Source organism: Zonotrichia leucophrys, chromosome 4, assembly GCF_028769735.1.
Source record: "Zonotrichia leucophrys gambelii isolate GWCS_2022_RI chromosome 4, RI_Zleu_2.0, whole genome shotgun sequence".
Classification (NCBI taxonomy): Eukaryota; Metazoa; Chordata; class Aves; order Passeriformes; family Passerellidae; genus Zonotrichia; species Zonotrichia leucophrys.
This window is the reverse complement of record NC_088173.1, coordinates 35,300,561-35,328,089: the sequence shown is the minus strand read 5'-3', so window position 1 is coordinate 35,328,089 and position 27,529 is coordinate 35,300,561. Positions and strand designations below refer to the sequence as shown.

The following is a 27,529-nucleotide window of genomic DNA, read 5'->3' as shown; positions in this document are numbered from 1 at the left end:
TTCCCTTTGGCAACTGAAAAATTGACACTCTGGCATGGTTCATCGTGGCATTTGTTGCTGAGACCAGAGAGAAATTATTGCAACACTGTTTGCATCATTAGAAGCAGCATCTGAGGAATCCAAATCAGCCAGCTGGGCAGTTTCAGAGATCTCCTCTTCCCTTATCAGTTCACTTCATGATGCCACTGGGCAGTAACAAAGAGCCAGAAGTGTGTGTGGCACAAGGAAAGGCACAAACAATATAAAACCATGGCAAGAAATCAGGCAAAGGCAAGCTGTTCTCTCCTGATAACCCTGGAGGCTGAAAAATATTAGACTTAATTAAATGGAAAAATAAGAGCAATCTTGTGTGTGTAGTTTGCCTTTGTGAGAGGTCACAATGTTTTAAAAAGTCCTCAGCTTTTGACTGGGATCAGCTCAAGACTTGGCCAAGTGTACCAAAGTAGAGCAACACTTAATGTGTGTTCTAGCAGAGACCTCTGCCAAGTACAAATTGTTAGCTGTAAAACAGAGGTGCTTTGCATTACAAATAATTGTAGGTAGAAAATGTGCTGTCAAGGAAATAGTGGCTTCTTTTTTTTCCTGGAGATCATCTTCTATGCCAAATTATCTATTGATCCAAGAGACTTAGCAATAAAAAACAGTTTGACAATTTTTCTGTGTTTGGCACTTTTTTGTAGCTGTTCCTAGGCCACCCACAGATCCACACAGAATCAAACTTTATGCTTATTTGGCACTTCTGCAAAGTTTTTCAGGTATCCACAATTCCCTGAGTGTGATATTCAATTTTTAGAGTCCCAGTCCAATGACTCATTCTGTCTGAACTGGCCACAAAATATGGAAACCCTGATACGTGTCTGCTGAGAACCATATTCAGTGACATTCTCCTCTACATCAAACAGATCCTCAGCTCTCTCTTTCTTACCTGGACCTCAAATTCCTTCCTAAGCTATGATAATATGAGTTTTCTTACTCTTATCACCTTCACACTGTCTCACTAGTTTGCTGGGATTCCCAGTCCTCACCCTTCTTCAAACTCCTCAGATCCTCTCTTTTTCCTTCTGTTGTAATTGTCTGTACTTTTACATCCCATCGAGAGGTTATAAACCTTTACTGAAATCTCTTCTTCTGTTCCCAAATTAGGGAGAATATCTTAAGTTGTTCCCCATGGGGAGTCCAAGTCTTACCTCAGTGTGTTGAAGGTGGAGAAAATGAGTTTGCAGCAGCTTGGCTGGTTTTTATTCCAAGCCCATCAATATGCAAATTGCTTCCTATCACAGTCATCCCATTGACTTCTTGGGACTGTTCCACATTTACAGGACCAATGGATTGAGCTGTGCCAGACAGACAGAGCAAACTGCTGCTCCCCTGCTCACCAACAGCACCAAAAACTTTGATGCAAGAGGAGAGAACCACACTGACCAAAACACTGCTTTCCCCTTGAGGGAACAGCAGCACCTCCTCCCCTGCCCACACCTGCTGTGCATAACCACAGAGCTTCACACACTGATCCCTTCCTGGCCTCTTGCTCATTTCCCACAGCGTCTGACTTGGTGATAAATTTGCTTGCCAGCCAGGAGAGAACAGACGAATTAGTGAAAAATGTGGGTTTTCAGACTTCAAAGATGCTCCTGGGTTTAAAGTAGTATTAGCCTCTACATTTCTAAATTGAGCAGAATCTTTTTTCATTGGAAAATTTGAAGTGGAGCAGTTCTGCTGCCAGCTTTACTATTTTAAGACCGTCAGAAGTCAAAGTACTTAAGCAATCCCTAATTTTAAATCACACTAACAAAAAATATTTACTGAAGTACTGTGTTTCAGGATTATTCTTCTGAAATTCACAGGCTTGGTTGTAAAGTATTTTTTTTTCAGTTCTATGCTGTTTTCTCAGTTCTATTTAGATCCTTTTGATAGCTGGCCCAGGTAGTAACAGGACAACAGATGCTGATAAATCAGAAATTGCAATCTTTGCTCAAATAAGGAAAGCTTTAGCAGCAGTGTAAATTTAAGCCAGAAGAATGGAATTTTTTCTGTTTTTTTCCTCTTTTCACTACAGCAGCAATGTGTATTCTTAGCAGTTAAACACTTGCAATGTTTCAAAAAGTCACCATGCCACATTGCAGTTATGTAAAAAGAGGTGTCTGTCAAACATGCTTAGACCCAAAATTGCATAGAGATTAAAAATAAAAGCTATCACTCCAGTGGTAGGAATTTCAAACATCCCTGGGGGTAAAATCTATACAGGGCCATACAGAAGAAATCTATAAACTCAGCTCCCATTAGTATCTCTGCAGCATCAGTCAGCAAACCTCAACTATGCCCTCCAGGCAGGGTAAAGAAATTGGTAAGCCTTGTGCAGAAGTAAATTATGTGTTTCAGGTAATATTTGTTTTATATAAAAGAAGGGAGAGTAGAGCAAGAATTCTAGCAAATTTCATGGTACTAAGAAGCAGGTTTTGTTTTGTCCCTGAATTATATTCTGAAAATCAGCCTTGAGGGCCTCCTTTCTTCTAAAAGAGCCAGCTGAGGTCGAATATCTACTTTTATCCCAGAAAAGGACCTCATTTCTCAAAAGAGACTGGCAAATAATTGTTCCAGTGGAAGAGAATCTCAAATCCCTCACCCCAGTTTGTCCCCCTCCCTCCATCAGAGCAATCCAGCCTCTAGAACTTGCTGAAAACTGGTCAGCCAATCTCAGAGCTGTGGGGAAGTGTGAGCCCAGGGGGAGTCTGGCCTTCCACAGCACAAAACACCAGAAATATTTTGGTCATTGTGCTACAGTGTTTTAGGAAAGTTGAGGAGGAGGAGGAGACATCCTTCCTGCAAGGTGCCAGCCTCTGGCAGAGGGACTAAGTAGGCAACAGGAGACAACAAAGCCTTGAGCTGCCAAGGTGGAGTGTGACAAGAATTGTAAATCTGAGACTGTCCATGCTCCAAAAGGGAAGTCTTGATTTTCCCAGACTTATTGATACACAAACTCTTTGTTTGGGAACAGACAGCAGCATGACCTTTTATTTTACAGCATATTCGGAAAGGGTGCTGCTCCCAGGAGGTGGAGGTCGATCCTGTTTTCCCCTTTTAAAAACCAGAAGTCATTGTCTTGGTGCAAATCCCCAGCACATTCTTGGCCCTCAGGTGTGATCTCCAGTGAGGTGACAGAGCCCCAGAAAACCCAACTCTGTGCTGAGGGCTCCCCTAGACTGACCTATGCCCAATGCATGGACCTCTGGAGAACCAACATGTCTCCATGTCCTTCTGGATCTGTTTCTGGAGTCCAAACCTGAACGTGGCCCTTTGTACCTTAGCTATCATTTTGCTGAAATGGTAAGAATATTTTTATTCTGTGCTTTGTTTATTTAAATGTCAAACCTTTAAATCAGAAGCCTCCCTCGCTGTGTGCATAAATCTGGTAGAGCAACAAGGGGGATGGGAGCACAGGAGATCTAAAGACAGTAAAAATGGCAGTAAAACTACACATCCTGTGTACAAATGCATTTCTAATTGCTGTTGTTAGAATACAGTCTTCTGTGAACCTTTTTTCTATTGCTATAGACTAGCTATAATATAAAAGTCTCTTGACTGTTTAAATGACGTGGCTAGGAAGAAGATTTCTCCCACTGAGAACAGATACAATTTAGAATATGGAGCAGAATGGGATAAGTTGAATATTCAAAAACTCACAGTCAACTTTTTGCATGCAGATTAACTCATAAAAAAATGCCACTGCCTGCAGTACCTACTCCTGGTCATAACTGCAGTATTTATAATGGGATATTAAGCTTTAGTTATGTTACTGTCTTAGGCTACATAAACCACCAGGAAAAGAGGGAATAAATAAGGTTCTTGCAGATTACTTAATTGTAGCAAACAAGAAGCTGCAGTAATCACAATTTTGCTTTGCAAGGAAATTCCATGGTTGAGAGGTGGTGGAATGGATTCGTGAAGGAAACGGGACTAGCATTAATTAGTGTGGTCCCAGCAGGCCATTAATCAGGATGGGGTAAAGCCTCAGTAAACTCACAGACCTCTACTCAAACAGGTAGGTCACACAGTGGGAAAAGCTCTAGCTCTGCTGAAGTAAACTGCTGTTCACCTCCTGGGGATTTGGATCCTTTCAGAACTGGGAAGGATGGGCACAGGTCATGTTCCTCTTCACGGGGACTAAAAGCTGCCAGAATTTGTGCTGCTCAGGAGAGGGAGAAGTGCAACAGGGATGGATATGTGACCTTACAGAGCCGATCCAGAGGCTGGCTTTTCCCAGGTCAAGGGTTACTGTTGTGGCACCAACCTTCACCTTGAGTGTATGTTTCAACAGACAAGGAACTGTAAAACAGCATGTCCATTCCAAGTGTCTTGTAGGAATGCTTCCTAGCCTGTAGAGACCTATGGGAGAGAGGAACTGGGTCTATCACCTGCAAGCTGCTCAAACACCTGACACTCAAAAGCTCCATCCTTGGAGGCGCAGCCAAGGAAGGACAGTGGCTTGTAGTCCCCTCATGTGAGTAGGGTGGGATCTGTGGGCTGCCTAAGGTAAGAATCTAATAATTTGACCACAGCAATTATGCCAGTTAGCAAAGAACTCACTTACTTCATTAAAGGAATTGCAAGCAGTCAGTGGTTTGCTTTCCATTGCCATAAGTAGTCTTTTCATAGCTTTTCTGGCTTTCAGAAACCGTGTTTTTTGCTGCAGAAATTGGGAATCTCATTGCCTGGTGTACAGATGTGGGCTGTGTGTTACTTCAGCTCTACATCATCCCTTCACTGTTCTTTCAAACCCTTCTACTGTCTTCTGTCTTAGGGCTGTGAGAGAACTTAATCTTTCACTTCTCACTTTCCCAAAGGAGCTGTAGGGTTAGAGTTCCCATATCCCATTGGAGTGGAATGTACTGCCTTTCTCTCAACACCCTGACTTTCCCACAGCTGCTTATAGGAAAATAACTAAAGTCAAACCGGGTCTACATACAGCATAAGACAGGTACTATTGTCATGACAAATGCTTTTGTTTTACAAGGAGATTCCAAAGTTTTTACTTTTGAGCCTGGCTGGACAATTTCTGCCTGGAATCTTTGGCCTGTCAGAACTGGTTTTTTGCTTGAACAAAGAGTAAGGCATTTCCATCCAATTATTTTCCTGCATTAGTAACAGGATTACTAGAGATCCATATATTCTTTATAATATCCTTCCTCTTTCAAAGCTGAGGAGTCTTTCAGAAAATTAATGTATTTGGCTACAGTTCTGCACAGGCATATGAGCCCAAGATAAGCTAAAACTGTTTTTTAAAATTGGGCTTTTTTTCCTCAGGCAATATTTTTATGTTCCCCTTCTAATCTTTAATTGGAAGTCAGAGTTAGCATATTGATAACTTGGCTCACTCTCCATTTAATTCTGTTTTGAGTGCTGATAATCTAATTACACCATTTTACATAAGGAAGCGCAGGCTGAGGAAGTTGAAGCAATCTGATACCAAAACATATGGCCCATTAAGATGTATCATGCTGACTGTTACAAGGACATACTTACCGTGGTCCAACCAACCTGCTGACCCAGGTCTGTGAAATACAGTGTAATGATGGAGGAGACAGCAAGGCTTTGGATGCTGATGGAATCCTTCAAAAAGGGCCCGTCTGCAGTGACAGAAATGGAAGAGGAGATGGTGTGAGCAGCAGGACCCTCTTGAGGGCTCAGCACAGTGCTGAGGCTGCCCTGCTAGTGCTCCAGATGCAGGCCCAGCTTGGATTCTGATTTACTTTTGTGGCTTGGTACTTCTTCTCCAGGTTAGCAGCTCAGAGCTCTTCCATGAGGGTTGTTCCCTTCCCATGTTAACAGGACAGCAGTGTGTGACAGCTGTGCACTGCTGTCCCTGCCAATGTGGCCCATCAGAGACAGGCCATGCAATCACACAGACAGCTCCACAGGGCACTCTTGTTCTGGCTTGCAGGACTAACGGCAAAGTCTGTGTTGCACAGCCTCTCCCTCACTGCCGTATTGTGTTGAAGCATTTGCATTCTCAGGCTGTGCAGTGCCTGATGGTCAATGCAACCTCTTGAGCAAAGGCTCACGAGCCAAGATTTCTTTTCTGGCTGTCTGACCCAGGCAGACCAGGTATATCTGAGCATTACATTACTGTTTGCAGTATTCTGAGGCATCTGCTTTCAGTCCTAATGGATCTAGAGTACACAGAAGGTAACAATATTTGGTTTGTTTTTGTTTTTTTTTTTTAATATAGGCGGTGAGCTGGCTATTGGAAAATTCCAACAACAACTGGCACAGGAAGTTGCCATGGCTGCAACACCTCTTTGCTCTTTGTGAATGGTCTCCTTTTCAGTATACATTTGTTGATTGTTTACATCAGTGAGGATGTTAGATTCCATCAGGTGCTGATGGAATTTAGCATCCACCAGCCTCATTTTCTATGGCTTTGCAATTCTACACATCCACAGACCAAACACCAAACAGCCTCTGGCAGCTTTATCCTCCACTGCCATGTCCACCAAGAACTTGTGGACTGACACAGAGGCAGCCAGCTGCAACTTCTGGTGAAGAAGTGAGCAAATATTAAAACAGGTAATGCAGTGAGGGAAGGAAGGGGTTGAATGGGCTTAAAACTGCTTGTCTTCATTGTGTGATCATAGACTGTATTCTGGAACATCTGACTCAGTGGTTATGAAAACCACTAGGTTCCTTTACTAATGAGAAAAACTAGTAAGGTAATAATTGATGTCAGTTGATGAGAAAGTACCAACAGTTCACCCAATAACACATATAGAGAGAGCAATGCTGTGAGGAGGAGAATCTGCCAGAGGATTAGTAATACATTAGGTGGATTAGTAATTAGTAATACATTAGGTGGATTGGTAATTAGTAATACATTAGGTGTCTGCACTCAGCCATATGAATACTCACTGTGTTCCAGTTGCAGGCCAACACGGGATGGGTACCACTGGGGACCTGTTCCAATCACAAAGCATCACTGTTAATTTTGTGATAGAAAAGCTAATTTTTTTTAGGTTTGGGGTGGGGTTTTTTTAGCTGATATCTACAGAAGTGAGATGGAATAAAAAGCAACTTTCTTTTGGTCTAAACTATACAAGAGAGCTGGGAGGAGCACACAACATACACATTAGAGCATGAATCCCTTCTCCCATTTCAGTGTTGGAAGGGCCAATCTCAATGCTGAATGCTCCATCAGCACAGCTTGTGTGTGCAACACTGGGAAATATAGAGAGGATACTGTTTATTACTGTATTTGCCAAAACTCAGTACTAAATGTATCAGCCTTGCCCCTCCTTCTAGAAAATATGCCTGTGCTAGAGTCTGCTGCAGGCTCCAGGACTTTGTGTTTCCCATTTAGGAATGTAAAACCTAACTAGGGATTTGCAGCTTGTATTAGCTCTCAACTAGAAATTAATCAGGGAAATAGAGGCACAGAAAGTAGAAGCACATGGATAGCTAATGCTGGATGACTTATGAGTCCCTTGATACCCCCAACTTGAGGATGTTTCCTAGAAGTAGATTTTTAAATGCTGTACTTTAAAGGTCGTTCCAAAATGCACAATAGCAGTTGGGTGTTGTTATTGGATTCCCTTTGGTGATTTGGAGCAGAGACCTGTCAGGTTGGTCAAACAGGTATGGATCTCCAGCTGCATTTGTTTCCCTTGGTGTTGGAGTGAGCAGGGAATTGCCACCAACACACTGCAGAGGGGATTGTGGCTGTTCAGGTTGTAACTTGGCCAGCTCTTAGCTGCGCAGAAGGCTGTGCTTCTGCAGCTGTGCTGCTGAATGCACAATGCAAACACTCCTCCTTTGCATCACAAGGGCAAGTAACTGCCTAACCCATACACACTCTTTGGTTTGCTGTTGAAGGTTTCTAGGGCTGACCCAGCACATTTCTGGGCTCAGCTGAAGCAATGTAGTGAGAACTTCCATAGTCTATGGTGTTGACTGACATTTGGGGGAAGCAAAGATTGTGAGAGAAAAGTGAGGAACCTGCTGCAGTATCACCACCTCAGTCATTTCTACCACACATTTGTCTTTATTTCCTTTGACACACCTGAGGACAGTTGATAGCCTGAAGGAGATTTACTTTGTCTTTTCAATTCAAAGCCTATGTGAAATTGCTCAGGTTTTTTAGATGTATCTTACAACTCTTAGTGATCCTGTGTCTAAGGTGCAAATATTCCCCTACCTCTAAATGGAAAAAAATGTTTGCAGTGACTGTGATCAAACGTGAAACATTTGCCCCAAGAAGATGTGGGATCTCCTGGACATATTCAGGCCTTGTCTGGGGATGACCTTGAACAGTCTTATAGGACTTTAAAGTTGGCCCTGTTCTGAGCAGGAACCTGGATCTGGAGATAAGCTCTGGAGGTTGTTTCTCCCTAACTTATTTCAGGGTGGTGAGGAGAGCTTGTTCTCTCCACCAGCTGCCAGCTGAAGGGGAAGGAGCTGTACAGGGTGTGCACTGTGCAGTGACACTCAGCACACTCATTTCAAAAGCACTTGGTATGACTTTTGAAGGCAAGAACGGGCATTAGATGAACCCATGAACCAGGGCTAATAGCAGGAGGTGAGACATCCATCAAGTAAGTTGCAAACATTTTTTTCAAGGTACCACAACAATCCATGGCTATTAAAGATAACAAAAGGAAGATAGAGAAGGAGCAGCTGTCTGACTTGTCAGGGAAGATATGATTTGCTCCAGGACAGCAGATATCAATAGTTATTTGGGAGCCTGAAATGCAATGTATTTGTGTTAAATTGGAATCTTCCCCCCAGCTTCCCCCCTTCATATTACAGTATGTTTCAATAAAAGTCAATTTACCTGATCCTGTGGCAATGCTCTTTTAGGTATGGCTCATAATCTTCACAAGGGCAAACAGAGGTTGTGCATTTAAGCACGTCATCCCACATTTCCAGTCCTTTAGCCTCAGTACACCATTATGCTCAAACATACTCAAAGATTTAGACAGATGGAAGTGTGCCTTTGCTGCTGCTCCTCTGCAGTGACCTTGTTGTTACATCAGCCTGTCTCTGGTTTCCTGGCCATGCCTGGAAAGCTGTGTGTATTCTTCTGGAAGGATCTGGAAGTAGCTGTTCTTTCTCTGCTCTTACTCTTGGTAGGGGGCCACTAGCTAATGTCAAGTGGAAATGCTAAATGGAGTGGGGGACAAAGCCCAAACACGTTTCTGTCTTGGTTTGAGTGAGACCATCAAAGCTTCCCACTTTCAGCAGATTCTAGCAAGGCTGTTCGCAGGTGTTAACTGTCTAGGGTCCTGCAGAAACCAGCATTGCTTTCTGGGGAGAAGCGTGCCCCCACAAGGAGTGTGCTCTCCTGCCTTGATAAGGTTCCTTTCAGGTAGGAAATCTCACACATTCCCGGGTGCCCTGCTCACCACTTGGTAACAGTCAGACAAAGGGACCCTGGACCCACTGGTCACGACTTATTTGCCTTCCTCCTATGACATGGATCCTCCAAAAATCCCATAGAACAGCTCTGGATTTCTGTTTGGCAATGTGGGAAGCTATTTCAATCCAGCCTGCCTACGGCAGACACACATTCCTCTCATTCCTGTAGCAGGGAAACTCTCTTTTCTTTAAAGTGTGAAAAGAAGCCTAACTGAGGGACTAATTACCACTTGAGTTAATTCTTGCTACTGCCTGTCAGAATGAGGGGCTGATGGCTCTCCTGGCTACCCAGAGCCAGAGCTGTGTGGCAGAGCAGCTTCACCTGGCACCAGCAGGAGTTCAGGAGAGCCTCTGGAGAGTCCTGCTCCCACACAGGGTAAGCACACACACTCGCTGAGGGCAGCACAGGCACAGCTGCAGCTGTGGGCAGCATTTGAAGGCCCCTCTGCAATCCCACACCTGGCAGAGCTCCCCTTGCTCCCAGTCTAAAGCTGAAGGGTTTCTCTTTTACAGGGTTGTTTTGGGGGTTTTTAGCAATGTATAATTCATTTTTTTTTTCTTATTAACGTTTTCCATTGCTGCCTCCTGCAGAGATTAATGGCAGTCCAAGGCCATGGGTGACAGAAGTTTCTCTTGTAACTCCTGTTGCATCTACGATCAGGCATACATTAATATTTACTTTCTGACATTGTGACGGTGCATCAGAGCTCAGCCACAGCAGGTCACAGTCTCTGTATAATCCTTGCAGTTAGCAGAGCTGTTCAGCTCCCTCATGCAGGGTTTATGGGTTTGGATGTGTATTTCACACTTGGAAGAAAGTTGTAAAAATAACATTTCAGCTCACTTATATCCCAGAGTGGCTCTGACTTGGAAAAGCAGCTATAGACTGTCCAGAGAGTAAGAGTGGACATGGTGGTTCCAACCACAGGTCTGTTTAGCCAATATTACATCCTCTAATGTTTAGTCAATATTGTGGTTCCTCCACATCTATTGCATTTCCAGCATTTATGTAAAACAGCTCTGGTTCCTCTCTTTGCAGCACCATTGGACAACTGTTGAACTGTCTTCCTAGTTTTCCATCTCTCTTTGATTACTTCTACTCTGCTGGCTTACCCTTCTCTGGAAGGCTGTTTGCCTCACACCCCAATATGATCACCCCCCAAATGCAGGCATGCTGGCACCTGAAAGCTTTGCCCATTCTTCATATGAAAAGTCATTCACAAATTCCTTGCATTTAAGTGACATCAATTTCATTCTTCCTCACTGAGCAACTTGATTTAGCTGAGGATGTTCCTGACCATGCCAGGGGGGCTGGACTAGATGATCTCTGATTGTCCATTTTAACCCACACTGTTCTACAGCTCTGTGAGTTATTAAAGACATAAACATAACACACATCCTGTGTGTCGCAATTCTGTTATGATTCAGGCAAAGTCATATCTATGTGTACAGGCTTCCATTAGTCAGCAAGTGCAAGCAATTATGACAGGTCTTAAGTCTTTGACCACATTCCATGTTCTCTATCAGGGATTTGTTCCAACTTTGCATTTTAAAAAATCCATACATTTATTTAAAAAAAAAACCCTTAAAATATTTTAACTCTATGATGTTTAAGGCATCATAATTTTTCTGAACAGGATGGTATTTGCTTGGAAAGCAACTCAATGTTTACTGTGTTTTAATTTAATAACCTCTTTTAAAAATTGTATCTGAAGAAAAATATTTAATTTTGTGGGGGTTATTTGTTGTACCTATCCATATTTAAAAGAGAAATTAAAATACAAGCAAACTGACAGGACACATAAAAACAGACAGCCACCTTTAATTTTCCCATAGCCAGCTATGGAATTACCTATTAATACTGGCTATAAAAAGGAGATGTAGTGCTGTCAAACAACCATACAAATACCAGCTAAAATGACAGCCTTAGTGCCATGCCCAGCTGCAAATACCACTGCACAAAAATGCACAGAAAACCAAATTCCACTGGTCCTGCTGCCCACATGGTGAGGTTTTTTCACTGCCTGTATACTAGAATCCCAGTAAATGAGTCAGCTAACCAGACAATCCTAGGAAGCAAGAACAGTAAGAAAAGCCCCTATGTAGCTTTACCACTGTCCAAAGGTACTCTGGACATGACTCAAGCTGACCTTAATGTGTGCTCCACCACTTAAATGTCACAAAATGTTTTGAAAATTTAACAGCTAAGAAATCTAAGTACTTGGTACTTTTCAATAGTTGTGAAATTGAAGGAATTGACCTAATTTTTAATAAGTTTCTTACAGAATCTTCTACAAAAAAAATTAGTGCACTAACTGCTCTGCAGTAAATTGCACAATCAAATGCCCATTTGTCACAAAGTATTTATGAAGTTTTGTGAGCCTGTATGAGAACAAAGGTAACATGATGAAAAACTCCCTTGCTGGGGAATTCAGTGTGTTCCTTAGAATGCAGACCTGCAAAAGCTATTCTATTCTGCTGGGGAGAGAGGAGTCTGAGAAATGCAAAACACAACTGACAGACAATTTGGAGATAATTAGCAGATTGACTTTCCATCATCAGCTAATTTTATTACCAGTTAAATTGTTTGCTTCTCATTGTATTTCACCACCCATGCATCTCTAATAACAAATAGCCTTAATAATTACAAACAATACCTGCTGTGATATGAATAGGGTGATATGAACAACAAAATTACTATAATCAATCATCAGCAGCATGTTGCTTAAATTTGCAGAAACAGTGGAAATTCCAAGGAACCACGGCGGCACCAACCTCCCTTATCTGATGACAAAAATGTTGCAGATGAGCTGAGAAGTGTAACAACACCTGCCCTGTGAACTGAGCATGGCTGGAATGCATTCCCCCACCTTGACCAGATGACAGTTTTGGTACCCATGTAGCAATAAGAAGAGTTTGCTAGGAAAGATTCACATTTTAGTATGTGTGGGTGTGCTGGCTTTGTGCATCATTTCTAGAGACAGGCAGATTATCTTAAAACTTGCTGAAGTCTTTTCTTGACAATAAACACTGATCAAATACAGCTGTCCCTTGTCTGTGGTCAGACAGTGGCCATGCTGTTTTCTCCCTTGGTTGCAGCTGCCCTGTCTGAGTGATCCCAGGAACACTTCTGAGAAAACAAGGATAGAGACATCACCATGCCAGCAACCACAGCCTTTGCAGGGCTGAAGTTTGCCTACTTCTGCTTCACTGAGCTGCCAGTAGGAAAAGCAGAGTGCTGAAATGACTGGAAGCTATTGCTTTCTGCTTTTATTTGGAAAAAAAGGGCTGTGTGATTTATTGTGCTAACATTGCACTCGAGTGATTCCTGGGCATGATGGCAGAGAGCAAAGCACACCAAGGAAACCCCAGTAAAACTAAGCTGGGCCACAAGATCGAGAGAGAAAATATCTGAAGTGATTACTTACTGTGCTTGCCTGCCCTGTAATAAATGGCAGCTGCTGAGAGCTGCAATCTGCACCACCAGCCCTCTTGAAGGATTGCAGCTCTCAGCAGCACCCTGGGGCAAGCAGGGCCACAGCATCTCTTCACATGGCCCCTCTCAGAAGGCCCTCCCTGGCTGCAGGCTGGATGCAAGCCTGGATGCTGTGACACACCAAGTGCCAGCACAGTCACCTGGGTCTATGTTCCAGGGCTAGTGCAGAGCTCAGCTCTGGCCAGGGCCCCCCAGGTACCCCTCACTGACACCAGACTGAGCACAGCAGGGCTCACAAGGGCCAGGCTGCCAATTGTGTGCTGTTCCCACCTCTTGCTAAGTCTTTAGGGCACAGGCTGACCTTGGGAGGGCACTTTCTGCATCCAGGGTCATTCAGCTAGGCTGTGTTTTACTGGTAGAAGGACCTTTGACAGGATACATCAGCATATTTAAAGAGCAGGAGCAGATCTTGAGCTAGATCCATGTTTTTATGGGAAGTTAGTGGAAAGAGTAGATCCAATGTTCAGTAAAATCTCAGCAGAGTACTGAAATGGATGTTGGTTTTAATGGCTCCAGAGCTGGGGATAAATCCCTTTTCTTTGTCAGCTTTTTTCTCTGAATATTCTCTCTGATTTGTTTCACTTGTAAGCTTTCCAGGGAAGATCTCTGGCCATGTGTTTTACAAAGGCACCTTGAACTCTAGTTGCTATGGGGACACAAAAAAGCACTTTCTTAATGGCATGTGGAATTTGAAAAATTAGCTATTTGATCATAAGCATCCATTTCTTTCCTCTGGTTTTTGCAGTACTTGAATTCATCAAGCTACAAGCACAGTGCTGGCTGGGGGAGAGCAGGCAGCGATCTGGCTGAGCTGATGTCTCCACACACACTGGCCAAGTGCTAAGGACAGGCTCTGGCCCAGAGGCAGGACAGCATGTCCTTCCCACAGACTACTGAGCAAGTGAAGACCAGCCTGACTGAATATCTGGCGAAATGCTTCTGCTTTGCCTGTTCCTTTCATTATTCCCATTGGTCTTCAGTGTTTAAAATCTGTGACCACCTATTTTTCCTACATAAAGTCATGTACCAGTCACCCTGGCTGCTCCACTGAAGCCTCACAGAGACTGGTCCAGAAGGTTTCTCAGAGCATACCCAATGTCTCCATAGCACAATGCACATAACTCCTGCACCCATTCCCCTTAAAAAAAAGGTCAGAATTTTGCCTTTCTTTCCCAAAATGATAGGCTTGTCCGTATGTTGGTTCCTGGGAGCAGTTCAGCTGCTGTGACTATGCCCAGATGTGAAGCTCCAGCCTGTGGGACTCTGCTCTGCACCTTGAGTCCCAAATTTACTTGACTGCATTTTCATTAAAAAAACTTCTATTAATGCCTGAACTTGTTGAGGAACATAAAAACCCCCCTTGCCTTTTTTTTATTCCTCCACTGGAAAAAAAATTAAAGTCTCATACTTCAGCTATATTCCGATCAGGCAATAATGGACACATTTCTTAAGAGTCAGCATAGTTTTCCTTAATGGAGATTGATTCTTATTAGTAGTAAACAAAATATTATTTGTCATTTGGATGTCAATTTATGTCACTGAGATTAACCTTTCAATATTCCTTCTGAAACAGTTTGTAAATGAAAGCAACTGTGGAATTTCAGATGAGCAAAAAACATCAGGGAAAAAAAAAACAACCAAGCATGCAACATTTAGATGCATATGTTAATATTTTTCTGCATTGTTTTTCCTTTGCACTTCCAAAAAATCAAGGAGAAAAGGGAAAAGCCAGCCCTGTGCATTTCCATTTTCCATGTAGCCTGCTGCAGAAAGCATAATTAATTTTGATCTTTCTGAGTGAATTTGCATTTAAATTAATGTGCGTGGGCAAAGGAAGGGAAAGGGAATGAGGCTCACCTTCTATTCCATTAATAACAGCCACAGACCAGAATACAAAGAAACAAGAAAATAGCTGCTCTGACAAGCCTGGAGCTGGAAGGAACTTTCCTGTGGGGGGCTGCCCTTCAGGGAGGTGAGGAGGAGCTGGGCAGGTGGTGCGGTGCAGGGACAGCAGCGTGACCCCCACGGGCAGTGGCACTGCAGGGCTGGCCCCTCGCCCTGGCACACTCACACTGCAGGGTGGCAGGGGGTGGCCAGAGCAGCTGGGCTCTGCCCAATGGGTTTGGGCAGTCCTTGGGCCAGGGAGGGCTGTGTCTGTCACCTGTGCACCGTGACAGAGCTGGGTTTGCTTCACAGTCACAGACAGTCGCATTCTGGCTCTGAAATGCCAGCCCCAATTAAAAGAGAGATGAGTAATGTATGCCAAGTGAGGATCTGTATTCTGGTAGTTGTGTTTGCCTTTGAGTCTCCCATCTCCCCAGGTCTGGAAAGGGTAACAAAGATAATTGTTCAGGTATCAGGGACTGTGAGTATCTGAGCAGGATTCTCTTCCTAAATATAAGCTCTATCAATGAAGCCTTCACACCAACCTGAGAAACTGCACATTAAGAAACACACATTTGCCAAACTAAGTATGTGTTTCAGGGCTGAAAAAGATCCTTCTCTATCTTCTTGCCCATAATTTGGCATGTGATTTCTAAAACTGCAGCTTAATATTTGGTGGTTTATGGAATCACTTGCTGTCTATCTCAACCCATAAATGCTCCGCTATCTCTGCTGGTGTGGAGCTGCCAGCCCAGACAAGGTTTTCACTGGCAGCAAAGCAGAGCATTTAAACACAGGTATCTGTCCACCTGTGTTTAGGAAACAGGACAGTCAGGAAACACAGACAGTCAGCTACTAAGGCCTGTTTTAAAATGTTCCTTTTAAAACCTTTTTTCCTGCTCATCCCATGCCAGGTTCTGGGGGAACAAACAGTGCTGTGCCTTGCAGTGTTGTAGATATGCTGTGCTTCAGGGCACTGATAACACAGTTATCGCTGCTCCCTCCCTGCACAAAGCTCTGGTGTGGCTGCTGCTGCAACCAGCGCTGCTGCTGAGTGCATTTAGGTAGCGTCTCTCCAAAGCTGCAAGAGGGACAGAGAGCAGGGAACTGGTGAGGGTCAGTGTTTCAACCAGTGCTGTTTGCACGCTGCCTGAATGCATTTCAGTGCCAACAAAGGCTACAGCAGGACTGTGGCCCTGCTGGTTTTATGTTCCAGCATCAGAAAGTACACAGTGGTCCAGCAATCACAGCTGATACAGGAAAGATGGCTCAAAACCTCATTTGTGCCTTCCCTGCTGATGTACTGGGAAGAACCCTACCCCAGGCTCTAGCTGTTTCTTTAAAAGCATTCCACAGTCAATTAGCTAATAAAGTATGCTAATTAAGTATAATTTTCTTTCAATATTGACTGTCCAGGAGATATTGCTCTCTCCAGCCACTAAGCTAATCAGGATGCTTTCCCTCACTGACCCCCAAAGCAATGTGGGTTTTGTATCTAATGGCCACACCAATGCCACCATCAACAATTAACTGAGCACATTTGAATTGACACGATTTCATCCTGAGAACAAATTAACTTCTCATAAATTCATTGGTAAATTCACCACACTGAAAATTAATCCCCACTAAGAACAGGGCTAAACTGTAATTTCTCCAGGAGCAGTGAGAAAAAGGCAGAAGAGATCTGCCCTGCTCTGGCAGCAGATCAGACACTAGCATGGGAGCCAGAGGCTGTCATGTTCTACTGTCCTTCCTGGGAGAAGCTCATTAGGGCTGGTTTAATTCCCCCATCCCACCACTTTATTTAGGCTGTGGTAAGGCTTTTGTGCCTCAGAAGCACTGCTATTAAGTTTGAGGGGACCTTATCACTCTCTACAACTCCCTGAAAGAGGTGGTAGGAAGGTGGGGGTCAGGCTCTTCCCCAAGGCAGCCAGTGCCAGGATGAGAGGACATGTCCTCAAGCTGAGCCTGGGGAGGTTCAGGCTGGACATCAGGAGGAATTCCTTCATGGAAAGTGTTCTAAACATTGCAATGGACTGCCCAGGAAGGTTGTGGAGTCACCATCCCTGGAGGTGGTCAAGAAACAACAGAACATGGCCCTCAGTGCTGTGGTCTAGCTGACAATGTGGTGATCGGTCAAAGGTTGGGTGCAACGATCTCAAAGGCCTTTCCCAACCTAAAAGTTGATCAGCAAAGTACTTTTCCACAGCTTTACAGACACAGCCCTTAAGGGATTTGATTGTGGTGACACTGCTTGTTGAGTTTTCATTCTCATATCTGAGGGATGATGTCTCATCCCAGTCTATATGGCAAACACTTCATGGCCTCTGAGCACCTCTGCTGCCTCCCCTCTGCAAATGGGACAGACAGAGCTCATCCAGGCTGTTTGTGCACTCTGAACTTGAAGTCTAATGGCAGAACATAAAAAAAAAAATTGCCTTCCATTAGTATGTATTTAAACCAGAGCAACATACATTGTTCCAGTACAACTCACACATCATTTGTTTCAGCAGTGAGCAATTTTCAACAGCAAATATATTCAATATCATTGCGATTGGGGACAATTTAGAAAGAGGCAAAACTCTGCTACATTATTTTTCCTGTGAATCATTTGTTCACCTTCTTGTCTTTGATGCATTGCTTTCATTAACTTGAAACAGTTGCAAATACCAAATTTTGTTTGAAAGCTTTCTTATTTTGGTTGTTCTTAGGGTTGCTTTCCCCCCATGCACAAATAAGAAAATAAAGACAGAAATGGGCTACAAATATGAGAGAGTGCTTGTGTGTAAACAAACACAAAACAAGCCACTATCACAGGGTGAGATCTTCCACATGAAGTTCTGAACAGCCCCACTTGCAGCTGCTTGTTACAGCACAGCTCTTGGTCCCAGAGAAGGGAAGGGCTGCAAAAGCCCATCCAGGGAATCCATGAGGAAAAGAAGACCTGGGGGAAAGTCTGAACTTAGAAGCTGAAGCTGCTGCCTCTTCTCTAGCCTGTCTAGCTGAGATGACACCACAGGACTTGTCATTTATTTCTCTTGTTCTCACAGGTTTTTCAGGGAGGTAGGTTCCTCTCACTCTGGTGAGGAGATTCACTTCCTCTCCTGTTATCCAGTGCCTGTTGGCTGCCTTTCACAGGAATTCCTGGGACATTTCATGCACATCCATTCCAAGCAGCTCTTTGTAAAGCCACGTGCCAGCTTAGGTGTTCAAAAGTGCAGGGACTCCTGTGAAAAACCTGATGTAGATGCAGAGCACATCCACAGCCTCAGGTGACCCTGACCCTGCTTTAACCAACAGACTCTTGTCTTATTAATGGACATGAGATTATTTTCACACTGATGAAGGCCCACTGGGACTTTTAGCATCCTGGGTTCCTTGAACGAACATAAAGCCCACGAGTCTGCTGGCGAACACCGGGTTAACACTGGAAATTAGTTTGTTCTTCAGACAAAAATCATTAATATCTGAGTTTAAATTGGTGTAGGAGCAGTTTTAAACCCAAAACTACTTTGGCATCTTCTGTTAACAGTTGGGTAGGCTTTAATTCCTCAAGACTGGATATTCCTGGGGCCTGGATTACTTCTATAGGGCCTCCTACTGTAATTTTTCAGTTGTACCATAGGTACTAATATAAGACACATTGTAAATAATAACAGGCAATTCTGGTAAACAAATTTGGATGTTTTTCATCTAGATCTGTCAATTAAATCTACTGTAAAATCAAGAAAAGCAAAGAATGTAGCTATGAAATTTCCTTCCCTTAATGAGGCATTTAAATAGCATCTCACATTTGTTCTCCAGTTGTTTTCATAGGATGTCATTTGTGATGCATTGTTGGAGCCCTGTAAATCTCAGCTGGGAACAATATCCCAGAGAGCAGGGGGGACAGTTCTGCTTCAAGCTACATCTCAATAGATTTTCTGCCTTTTCTTTTATTATGTTACTCATCTGAAATGATATCTATAATCCTGCTAATGAAATGCAATAACATCAGATGCAGCAGCTGTCAAAAAAAAAAAAAAAAAGAGAAATAATGTGAATTTTCATTAAACTTCTTGATTTGATCTTCACTTTTTCCATTGCTGATTATTGCTGGTTTTCTGAAGGTCATCTAATTTCTATAAAGCTTTAATGAATCCTGGCTTTTGTGTTTTAGACACCTTACTCCCTCTGGTTCAATAGGTCATTAAAGATATATTTAAGTCTTTCTTTGTCCCAAGTGTTTCTTATGGGATCACAGCCAAAAGAGACAAAAGATCCCAAGGTGGAAGAAAGGCAGGTTAACTATTCTTATTTTATAGATGAGAAAATGAAGCTTAAAAGGAAGAAAGTGTCTAGCACGCAACTCACCCCTGTCAATAGCATGCCTCCTATTGGTCAAGTCTTAAAGACCTAAGTCTTAAACATCACATTTATTTCAGTGCTAATCAGGAGACTTCAAAAGTCCCAGGGGACTTTCTGGCTTTTATGATTCTCTTTTGAAGACCAGAATGCTTTAAATATCTGTCTCTGAAAGTCTTGCTTAAAGTTCCCTGTGCCCTGCTTCTAAATCAGTTTGGTGAGCCAAGCCTCCACCATAGTTTCCAAATTAAATAATAAAATATTTTTGCAACAGTGTATGTATTTCAGAAAGCAAAACCTGATGGGTGCCTGGTCAGATGCTTTTCAGACTGCTGCACTATCTCTTCCTCCACAACTTATAGTGAGGTTCAAGTGCTCAGCAGAGAAATGAGCTTGCAGATGCCGGGTTTGGTGCTCACTCTCACTGTTGTTATCTCAGCAGCCCAGCTAGAAATGTCCAAATGCAAAATCTGGGCCTTGGCAGTGTCCAGAGACATGAGTTGGGCTTGATTGGGAGGCTTATGACCACAGCTCAGGATGCACAATAGTGTCTGTGAAATGCACAGAACCTTCTGGAGGGCATATGCCATGGGCTCCATCCATTGTCTGTCCCTTTTGGAACAATTCCAGAATAATTTTCTCTGAAATTCCAACACAGAATGGGGTGTTGGGTGTGTGGTGCCTGAGTATAAGGTAAACCTTCATTCACTCTGAAGATTAAAATCATGAGGTTAACTCAGTTTGGCTTCTCCTTTCTTTTAACAGTGTTAGGTCAATGATGCCATTCTCATTTCCTGACTGGCTGTTGCAAAGGAGTGAAAAAAATTCCCATTCAATTCAATTATTTTGACAGCCAAGCCATCAATTCAGGTCACATGAATCTCTATCAGCAGACAGACTCCTGTATTTTTTATGGAGAGATTTGCACAGATATGTCACAAATAAGCTGAGAGGAGGTTGTCCTCCTGATGCTTCTCCCTGCACAGGATAGAAATTAAACTGCTGGACAGGCTGGTTTTATTACTAAAGCCCCATCCTGAGGCAAGAACTCTGATAATGCTGCAGAGGAAGGAAGCAATTTTACTCATGGGTGAGATCTCTGATTGTGAGCTGGGAAGGAAGAGGGTAGCAACCAGTTTGAGCTTTGTGGCAGGAGCTGTTGCTTACTTTGTGCTTAGAGCTAGGAAGCAAAAAGTAAAGAATTCCAGAAGATATAAGCCTCACAGTAGCAGAAACAAGACATTCAAGGAGTTTCTAATAAACTGGGTTGTACTGACAGGCATAGAGAAGTAAAAAGATCTTAAAATTGTGTCATTTGAGGGATACTGAAATTCATCAGGAGATGGCGTCCTACTGATCTCTGCTGTGTGACTAAGACAAAAGAAAAATAAATTATAAATACAGGATGAAATAAATACCATGTTTCCTCCTAATCTAGTAATTTCCATTTACAAAGTCAACCCAGATGAATGAGCAATTTACACTGATGAAATCACTGTCCTTCTTAGGGCCCATTTGCAATGACTGCCCATCCCCAGCCATTTGCCTTCGTTGTGTGGTTTCCAATTGAGCTGTTATGAATGCAGAGAGGGGAGAATTTATGGAGAACAATAGCTGGATGTGACTGCCAACCCAATGTGCTCTGAGAATCCATACTGGGGACGTAATGCTGGGGCCTCTGAGCTCTGCAATCAGACACTGCACAGCAGGACATTGTCTGTCCTTTGGAAAACTCCTTCATATATGGATTCTGGGCTAGTGTGAGCTACTTAGGACACAATCAGGGAGGAAGGAGTTTGAGATCTGATAAAAGCTATAGACTTTGTAGCTGCCTTTCTGTCCAGGGAGTGCATCCAGCTCAAGGCGACTCATGGTGGGATCAGATCATTGCCCTCTTTCAAACATTTTGGCTTTCTCAAAGCCTGATCTCCTAATATAGGACAGAAGAAAGATCCCTGTGGAAGGCTCTGTGCCCTAGATATAACTTATTTGGGTCTCTTTGGTTTGTGAAACACATGGCTGATTGGCAGGCCAAGACTACGAAGTCAACTTTGCTGAGCCATAAATAGCATCATTCAGCTTCTCTGAGTCCCCAGCAGATGTATTCATCAGGCACATGAGTCTCTCCAGGCATCAAAATTGACAGATTTCATTAACTTTCTGCAACCTGAGAATCCAGCTGTAATAGACAGCGTGGAGGAATCAGAGGAAGTGCAGGTTCTCAGCAAGACTGTGTTATCAGACAGTCCTGATTATACAGAGCCGCTAGGCAAGGACTGGCTTAGCAGTCACTGCTCTCCCTGGTACTGTTCTTAATGACTAATCCCCACAGCATCCTCCCTCACCTCTCTGAGCCTGGCAGTTTAACATCACAGCCAGCCTCCAGAAGGGAATTACGGGATGCAGTACAGCCATCCTTTCCAGCAACAGCTCTGCATCTCTCTCTTGTGTGTCAGCACAGGCCTGGCAAAATCCAGTTATTTCTGGTGCCCTTGCTATTGAAATCCTGCTGCTAGGTGCACCTGGCTGCTCAGGTGTCATGAAAACCAGGAAAGTTTCACATTCAGGGCACGAAAACCCTTAGCAGCCTTTTTAGAAAGGAGGAAAGAAAGAGGACTTCCTCCACTAAAGAATTATTTTTACTACTTCTTGTGCCTTGACCTGTGCTCACAAAGCCTGCCTTGTGATTTTTAAGTAATGAGGGATTCTCCTCCTTGCTCTTCACCCTGTCAGCTCGACTTCCCCTATTCTGTGTTGTGAAGATCTGTTTCAGGGTTCTAGGTGAACAGGGACCTGTTGATTTTAAAATGCTGCTGTGCCTGCAGCTCCTGAGCACTGCCTGAGCTGAACACTACTGATGGGTGATGGGATCTGCAGGGCTGCCGGTTCTCCTGTGGCTTCTGGGACACATTCAGGGTGAGAGCAGTAGGCAAAACCTGGCAGATGACTCCTAACACACTGCCCTCCTGTAAGGAGGAGGCTGAAAGAGAGATTGGTCCCATCATGAAGAAGGATTTACACTTTTTCCTTGTCCTCTCTCTAGAGAAAAGCAACAGAGAATATACCAGCAGCATTCCAGGGAACATGGCTCCCAGGATCACTACAGAAATACCTGTAAGGAGCAGTTATAAGATGCTATAGCAGGGTTCTAAAGTTTCATATTGTTCAGAAATTATGCTGTTTATTCTTGAGTGCCATCTACTGACAATTCCTGTCTTTATGATTTGCTTTCATTGATATTGCTTATTTTAAATGCCCTGTATAACTTCTGTTAGCTTAGATGTTCCTTATTCCTTGAGCACTTTATTTCCCCTGGGGACCAGGATGCCCTTGACATGATGTTATCTCTTGGACTTCCCTTTTTCCTTCCACCCATCACCAGGCTTCCTCCTTTCCCTGCCTGCTCCTGCTGCATAGAGGGCAATTTCTGGCCTTCCCATGCTCACCCTTCTGGCTTCAAAATGTAGCTGCAGCTGTGCTGTCCCCCCTGAGCAGGAGCTTGCCTCTATCAGTGTGTTACAGCACTGCTGAGATCTTATTCCCCCATTTCCTTTCAGTCCTTCCTCTTCTTTCAAGACCTTTTTCAGCAACTTTCATGCAGTAACCTTGAAAATATTTAATGATCACTGACACCACTATATTATATATTATGTGTTCTAGGAGTATTTTATTTTAGTTATGTGATACTTGAATTAGCATTATTATTACAGTTTTTCATTTTCTATCTGTAAGATTTCCTCCCCCAGCAGTCCAATACATTTTGCAAAGATAAAAATAAATTAAAGGTGAAAAGTTATTGCCAAGGACAAGAGCTCAGGAAGTTTAGCCTACAAAATATTTCTTTCTCCATCAAAAACATAATCTGTATAGATAAAGAAAATGCCAGGTAGCTAACCCATTATAAGCAACTGAGAAAATGGGTCAAGAGACTTTTTTCTTATACACTCAGTTTTTGGCTTGGTTCCATCCCTGCCAGCTAGCCAAAGGAATGAGGAAAATTTTAGTAAAGTCTCCTAATGCATGGCACCGTGCCTCAGACAGCTCAGCACCATGGCCAGTGATACCCTGACACTCAGCTGCCACTCAATCCCAGGCAGAAAACATCAAGCTGTAAAAGTGTAGACATTTCCACAACAGGCTTATACTGTGGAACTCCTTCCCAGAGGATTTTGCTGAGGTCAAAAACTGCAAGTAGGTTTAAAAAGGATTAGACAGATCCATGGTGGGCAGGTGTGATGTTTGCTATTAAGCATGACAGCCTGGCTCTAACATCTGTTCCAGAAAGCTCCATCCTGTGGAGCTGATGGCTGCAGGGGGATGCAGCAGGGAATCTGCTGTGCTGGGCTGACCCCAGTGGCTGCTGCCCATCCTTCCCATGGGCAGTGGCTACAGCAGCCAGGGGATGATTAAAAACAGCTCCAATCTGGACCAAGCCTTTGAATTCCCATGAAAATAGCACTTTGTCTTAAATGGTTATTCTCCACTGAGATCCCTGAATCTCCAGCAATAAAACTGGGATTGTCCCCCTGAACTCAACACCACAAAAAGAACAAGGTTAGGCCTTTCTGGGGTTCTTTCAGTAGAGACAGTTCTGCTGAAATGAGGGCTGAGGAGTATTTCAGTATTTGTTCCTGGATTTCTAAATCCATATTCTGCCTTTTGTGTAAACACACTTCCAAACTAATATTTGACTAACTTAGAAACTGCTTATCAGTAAGATGGCAAGTGTCACTTGCATCCCATTTCTTTTATTTTAATGACTAACAGCTTGTGCTGCAATTCATAATTCAGTCTCTTTCCTCCTTTCTTGAACCAGGCAGCAAAACCTGATCAGTGACAGAGATGATTCTTGTGAAATTGCTGCACAGGGGTTCCTCTCACTGAAGGGCTGACAAGCTACCAGCTGAGGAGAAAGCTTAATTGCATGGGTGATCAAAGGAGAATGTATGAGGCCAGGGAGACTGCAAGGGGGTGTGCGTAGGAGAGTGTTTTAATGAGAGATTATAGGGGAACATGTGAGTCTGGCACACACAAAATGACAGAAATGAATGCATGAGCCAGTGCAAAATAGCATGCTAACCAAAGGCAGCCACAGATCAGCTTCAGCCCCTTCTCAGCCCTTGACTAAGAGAACTGCATTCTATTAGCTGTCATCCCACTAACCACACAAAGAGAAAAAAGTGAAGGTTTGATCTTTGACACTAGGAAAAGAGGAGAAGGGGGGGAACCTCATGAGACAACAACATCCAGGCTGAACTGGAAAAGAGAGATCAAAGCAATGAGCTGAACTGAGAAGGGACACAGGACACTGATACGGTGTCCTCCTGGGAATGGGATGAGTTGACGTAAAAAATGAGAATTTAAAAAGCATTGAAGGCACTTGCCAGGCCTTCCATGTGCTGTAACACACTGCACAGACAGAGGTTTGGTTCATGATGTATGCTGTGCTTTCTTCTATGCTTACTGTCTTACTTTATACTCAGCTGCACTTACATCAATGGGGGCACTAGAGGAGTAAGATGCCTCTTAATATCAAAACAGGTGCCATTAAAATGGCTTATGCACAATCTCACATCATTTTAGCACAAATCCATTAAAAACCTCATTACAGTTATATTGGCATAAACTTCTGTGCCAGTGTTCTCCCACTGATTTAAACTGCATCAATATAAACCCAGTTTCAATTGATTTAAGAGATTCTAGGCAGAAGTGCACTGCATTTGACAAACTAATGGGAGAACATACTCTTATTGAAATATTAAAACTTCTGCACTCGATCTTTTCATATTCAGCAGTGTGGCTTTTGAACTTTTGCCATTTTGTATTTTACAGGCCCTTACAGGGAGGGAAAATAAGTAACTTTGGAGCAGTCAGGTTAACAGCCTTTCGCTTCATCAGCTGAACCCGTGTGCAACCACAGATGCCTTAAGCTTTAGTGTTTTATAAAGTTATAAGGACACAGGAGAAGCATAATGCTTTTTCTACTTACCCTACTCTGAACTCAAGCATATTAGTGGCTGACAACCCTTTTTTATTTTTTTCCTGTAAAAGGCATCTAGTCTTTAGTTGAGCACACCCCTTTTTTTCTAAAAATAATGAAAGCTCAGTATCTAAGATGCCACCCACTAGACCAGGTTGCTCCATTCAAACCTGGATTTCAACCCTTACAGGGACAGGGCATCCACAGCAGCTCTGGGCAGCCTGTGCCAGAGCTTTGCCTCCCTCACCAGAAAGAATTTCTTCTGTATATCTAACCTAAATCCAGATGTTATTTAATCACTCTGAGCTCATGTTCCCCACTACAGCAGCTTTCTGGTCCACATGGTCAGTTTATGGCCAGCTTGAAGCAGCCTACTGTTACTGAAGTTTATCCAATATAACACTGGGAGAAGAAATGCAGTACTGGCCTTGAAATGACACCATGTAATGTTAGAAACAAGATAAAAACTACTGCCCCTCATGTGCTGGCAGTGATAAATTATGCAGTTCTCTCCTTCCAGTCTCTCCCATCTGCAACAGCTACAATAGAACCTTAGTTCAAAAACAGTCCTTATTGAGCTCTGGAGCTGTCAGGCCACTCTCAGCTTTTGTGTGAGATTCCTGAAAAATAAATTTGACAATTTCTCTAAGCAAAATGCCTCTAACCATGTCTCCAGCCTGGTAACCATAGTACTTACATGCTTTGTGGAATTTGTTTTTCACATCAAGAATGGTAGATGCCGGAGGTACCTGGAAAAGAAAGCAAAATGCATGCAGATTAATTCTTCTTTCTTCTTTACTTTGGGGTCCTTCTCCACCCCTCCAATGAAGAGATGCTTAAATTTGTCTGCAAGTCCTTCAGGCTAAAATGAAAAAAAATCAGCAAATTTGTTTTCACAGGTTGGTATGTTATTAAGGATTGTCCAAATTTGAATTATGCATCAACTGGACCACCTCTGCTTGGTCGATGGAGGGGTAAAATCACAAGGGTCAAGAGGGAAAGCTGCTGGCTCTGCTTGATGCAGTGATTGCCCCCTAGATCAAACCAGTGGGAAAACTTGAAGGGGGTTAAGCTTTAATGTTAGGTTCAAGCATGCTGAGGTCCACCTCCTGGGGACATGAAAGGGTTCTCTGGAGGGGCAGTAGCAAAAGTGGTAGGTTCTGTCCTTTCTGCCTGAAATGAGTTTGCTTCTGCATGCTTTTTGTTCATGTGCACTGAGGCAATTCAGGTGTCACAGTTTTAGAGGACAGTCTGGAGGCTTTTTAGGCTCTATTTTATTTTATAGATTGATTTCTTAATATATTTGGTACAAATTACCTGAGAAACACATTTAGAATTTACAAGAGCAAAATACTTGGATTTGCCTTTTGTTTACAAGAAAAGGCAGTGGGACTTTTGAGGAAGTAGCATGTTGAGCTACTCATTAGTGGATTGTGACAATAACCATGCAAAAAAATAGAGAAGAACAAAAGAAATTCTCCTAGTAGAGATCATTTAGCACCTTAATATAGGCTGTTTTGTTGAAAAGACTGAGTTTGGAGAATTACTGATGCAACAAAATAAAATTTTTGACTCTAAAGCAACAAATCAGTGCAGAAAGAAAAGTTTGCTCTTATGTAATTTGACACCCCACACAAATATACAGTGTATGTGCTTTTAGTACTTATGAGTAACTCAACTTGCTTCCAGTAATATGAACAGGCAGAAACCTCAATACAGATATCAATGATCTAAAGGTGTAAAATGACACCTGTGCTAAAAGGTAGTAAAGTAAAGATAGTATATATATTTCTATATTTTTTCTTGGATTTAGATGAGAACACTTTATTTTCCATAGTTACAGAGGGTTTCACTGAGCATTTACTAGAAACTGCTGTAAATGAAACTCCACTTAACCCTAACTTTTTTCTCTGATGTGGCTGCTAAGCAATGCTAGCATCACCCAAATCAAGGCCTAGGCTCCTTGAAACCAAGGATTATCCTTTTTCCCTGTCCCCTACACCTGTGTTGTCCCAAACCATGCTGAACTGTACTAGGCCAGGCAAGAGACACTGCCCTTGGAGACCCTTTCCTTCCTAGCTACAGGAAACAATAGAAGAAGCCATTTTATCTTTCTAGAACAGCACATCTCCCATAGTCTCTGTGTATTTTTCCTATCAGGTGTGCAACATTTGTGGACTTGGGGGAGTTATGCCCTCGAAACCTCTAAAAATGTCTGAAATTGCTTTCTCACTCTTTGTAATCTCACACCTGTGAGGCCTGGAGCCCAGAATCCACCAGGTATGGGTGCAAGCTGTTAGCTGGCAGCACTTATTCAGCATACAAGCCTGCAGACTGAAATCTGTCATGTGTCCTAGCACAGGCAGATGTGCAGGTACGCAGGGCTGGCACTGCCAGCTGAAGGACAGGGGGGATGGTTT

The 27,529-nt window shown here is 43.1% G+C and overlaps 1 protein-coding gene across 1 annotated transcript in view; it reads right to left on the bottom strand.

Annotated features, from left to right (window-relative positions):
• TECRL (trans-2,3-enoyl-CoA reductase like) overlaps positions 1-27,529 on the bottom strand; it is a 56,821-nt gene that overhangs the window by 17,527 nt on the left and 11,765 nt on the right. Inside the window, exons 2-4 of the mRNA XM_064712327.1 lie at positions 25,807-25,858; positions 6,904-6,948; positions 5,521-5,624 (exon numbers count right to left, since the gene is read on the bottom strand). Coding sequence (XP_064568397.1) covers positions 5,521-5,624; positions 6,904-6,948; positions 25,807-25,858 — 201 coding nt within the window. The remainder of the gene's footprint in view (positions 1-5,520; positions 5,625-6,903; positions 6,949-25,806; positions 25,859-27,529) is intronic.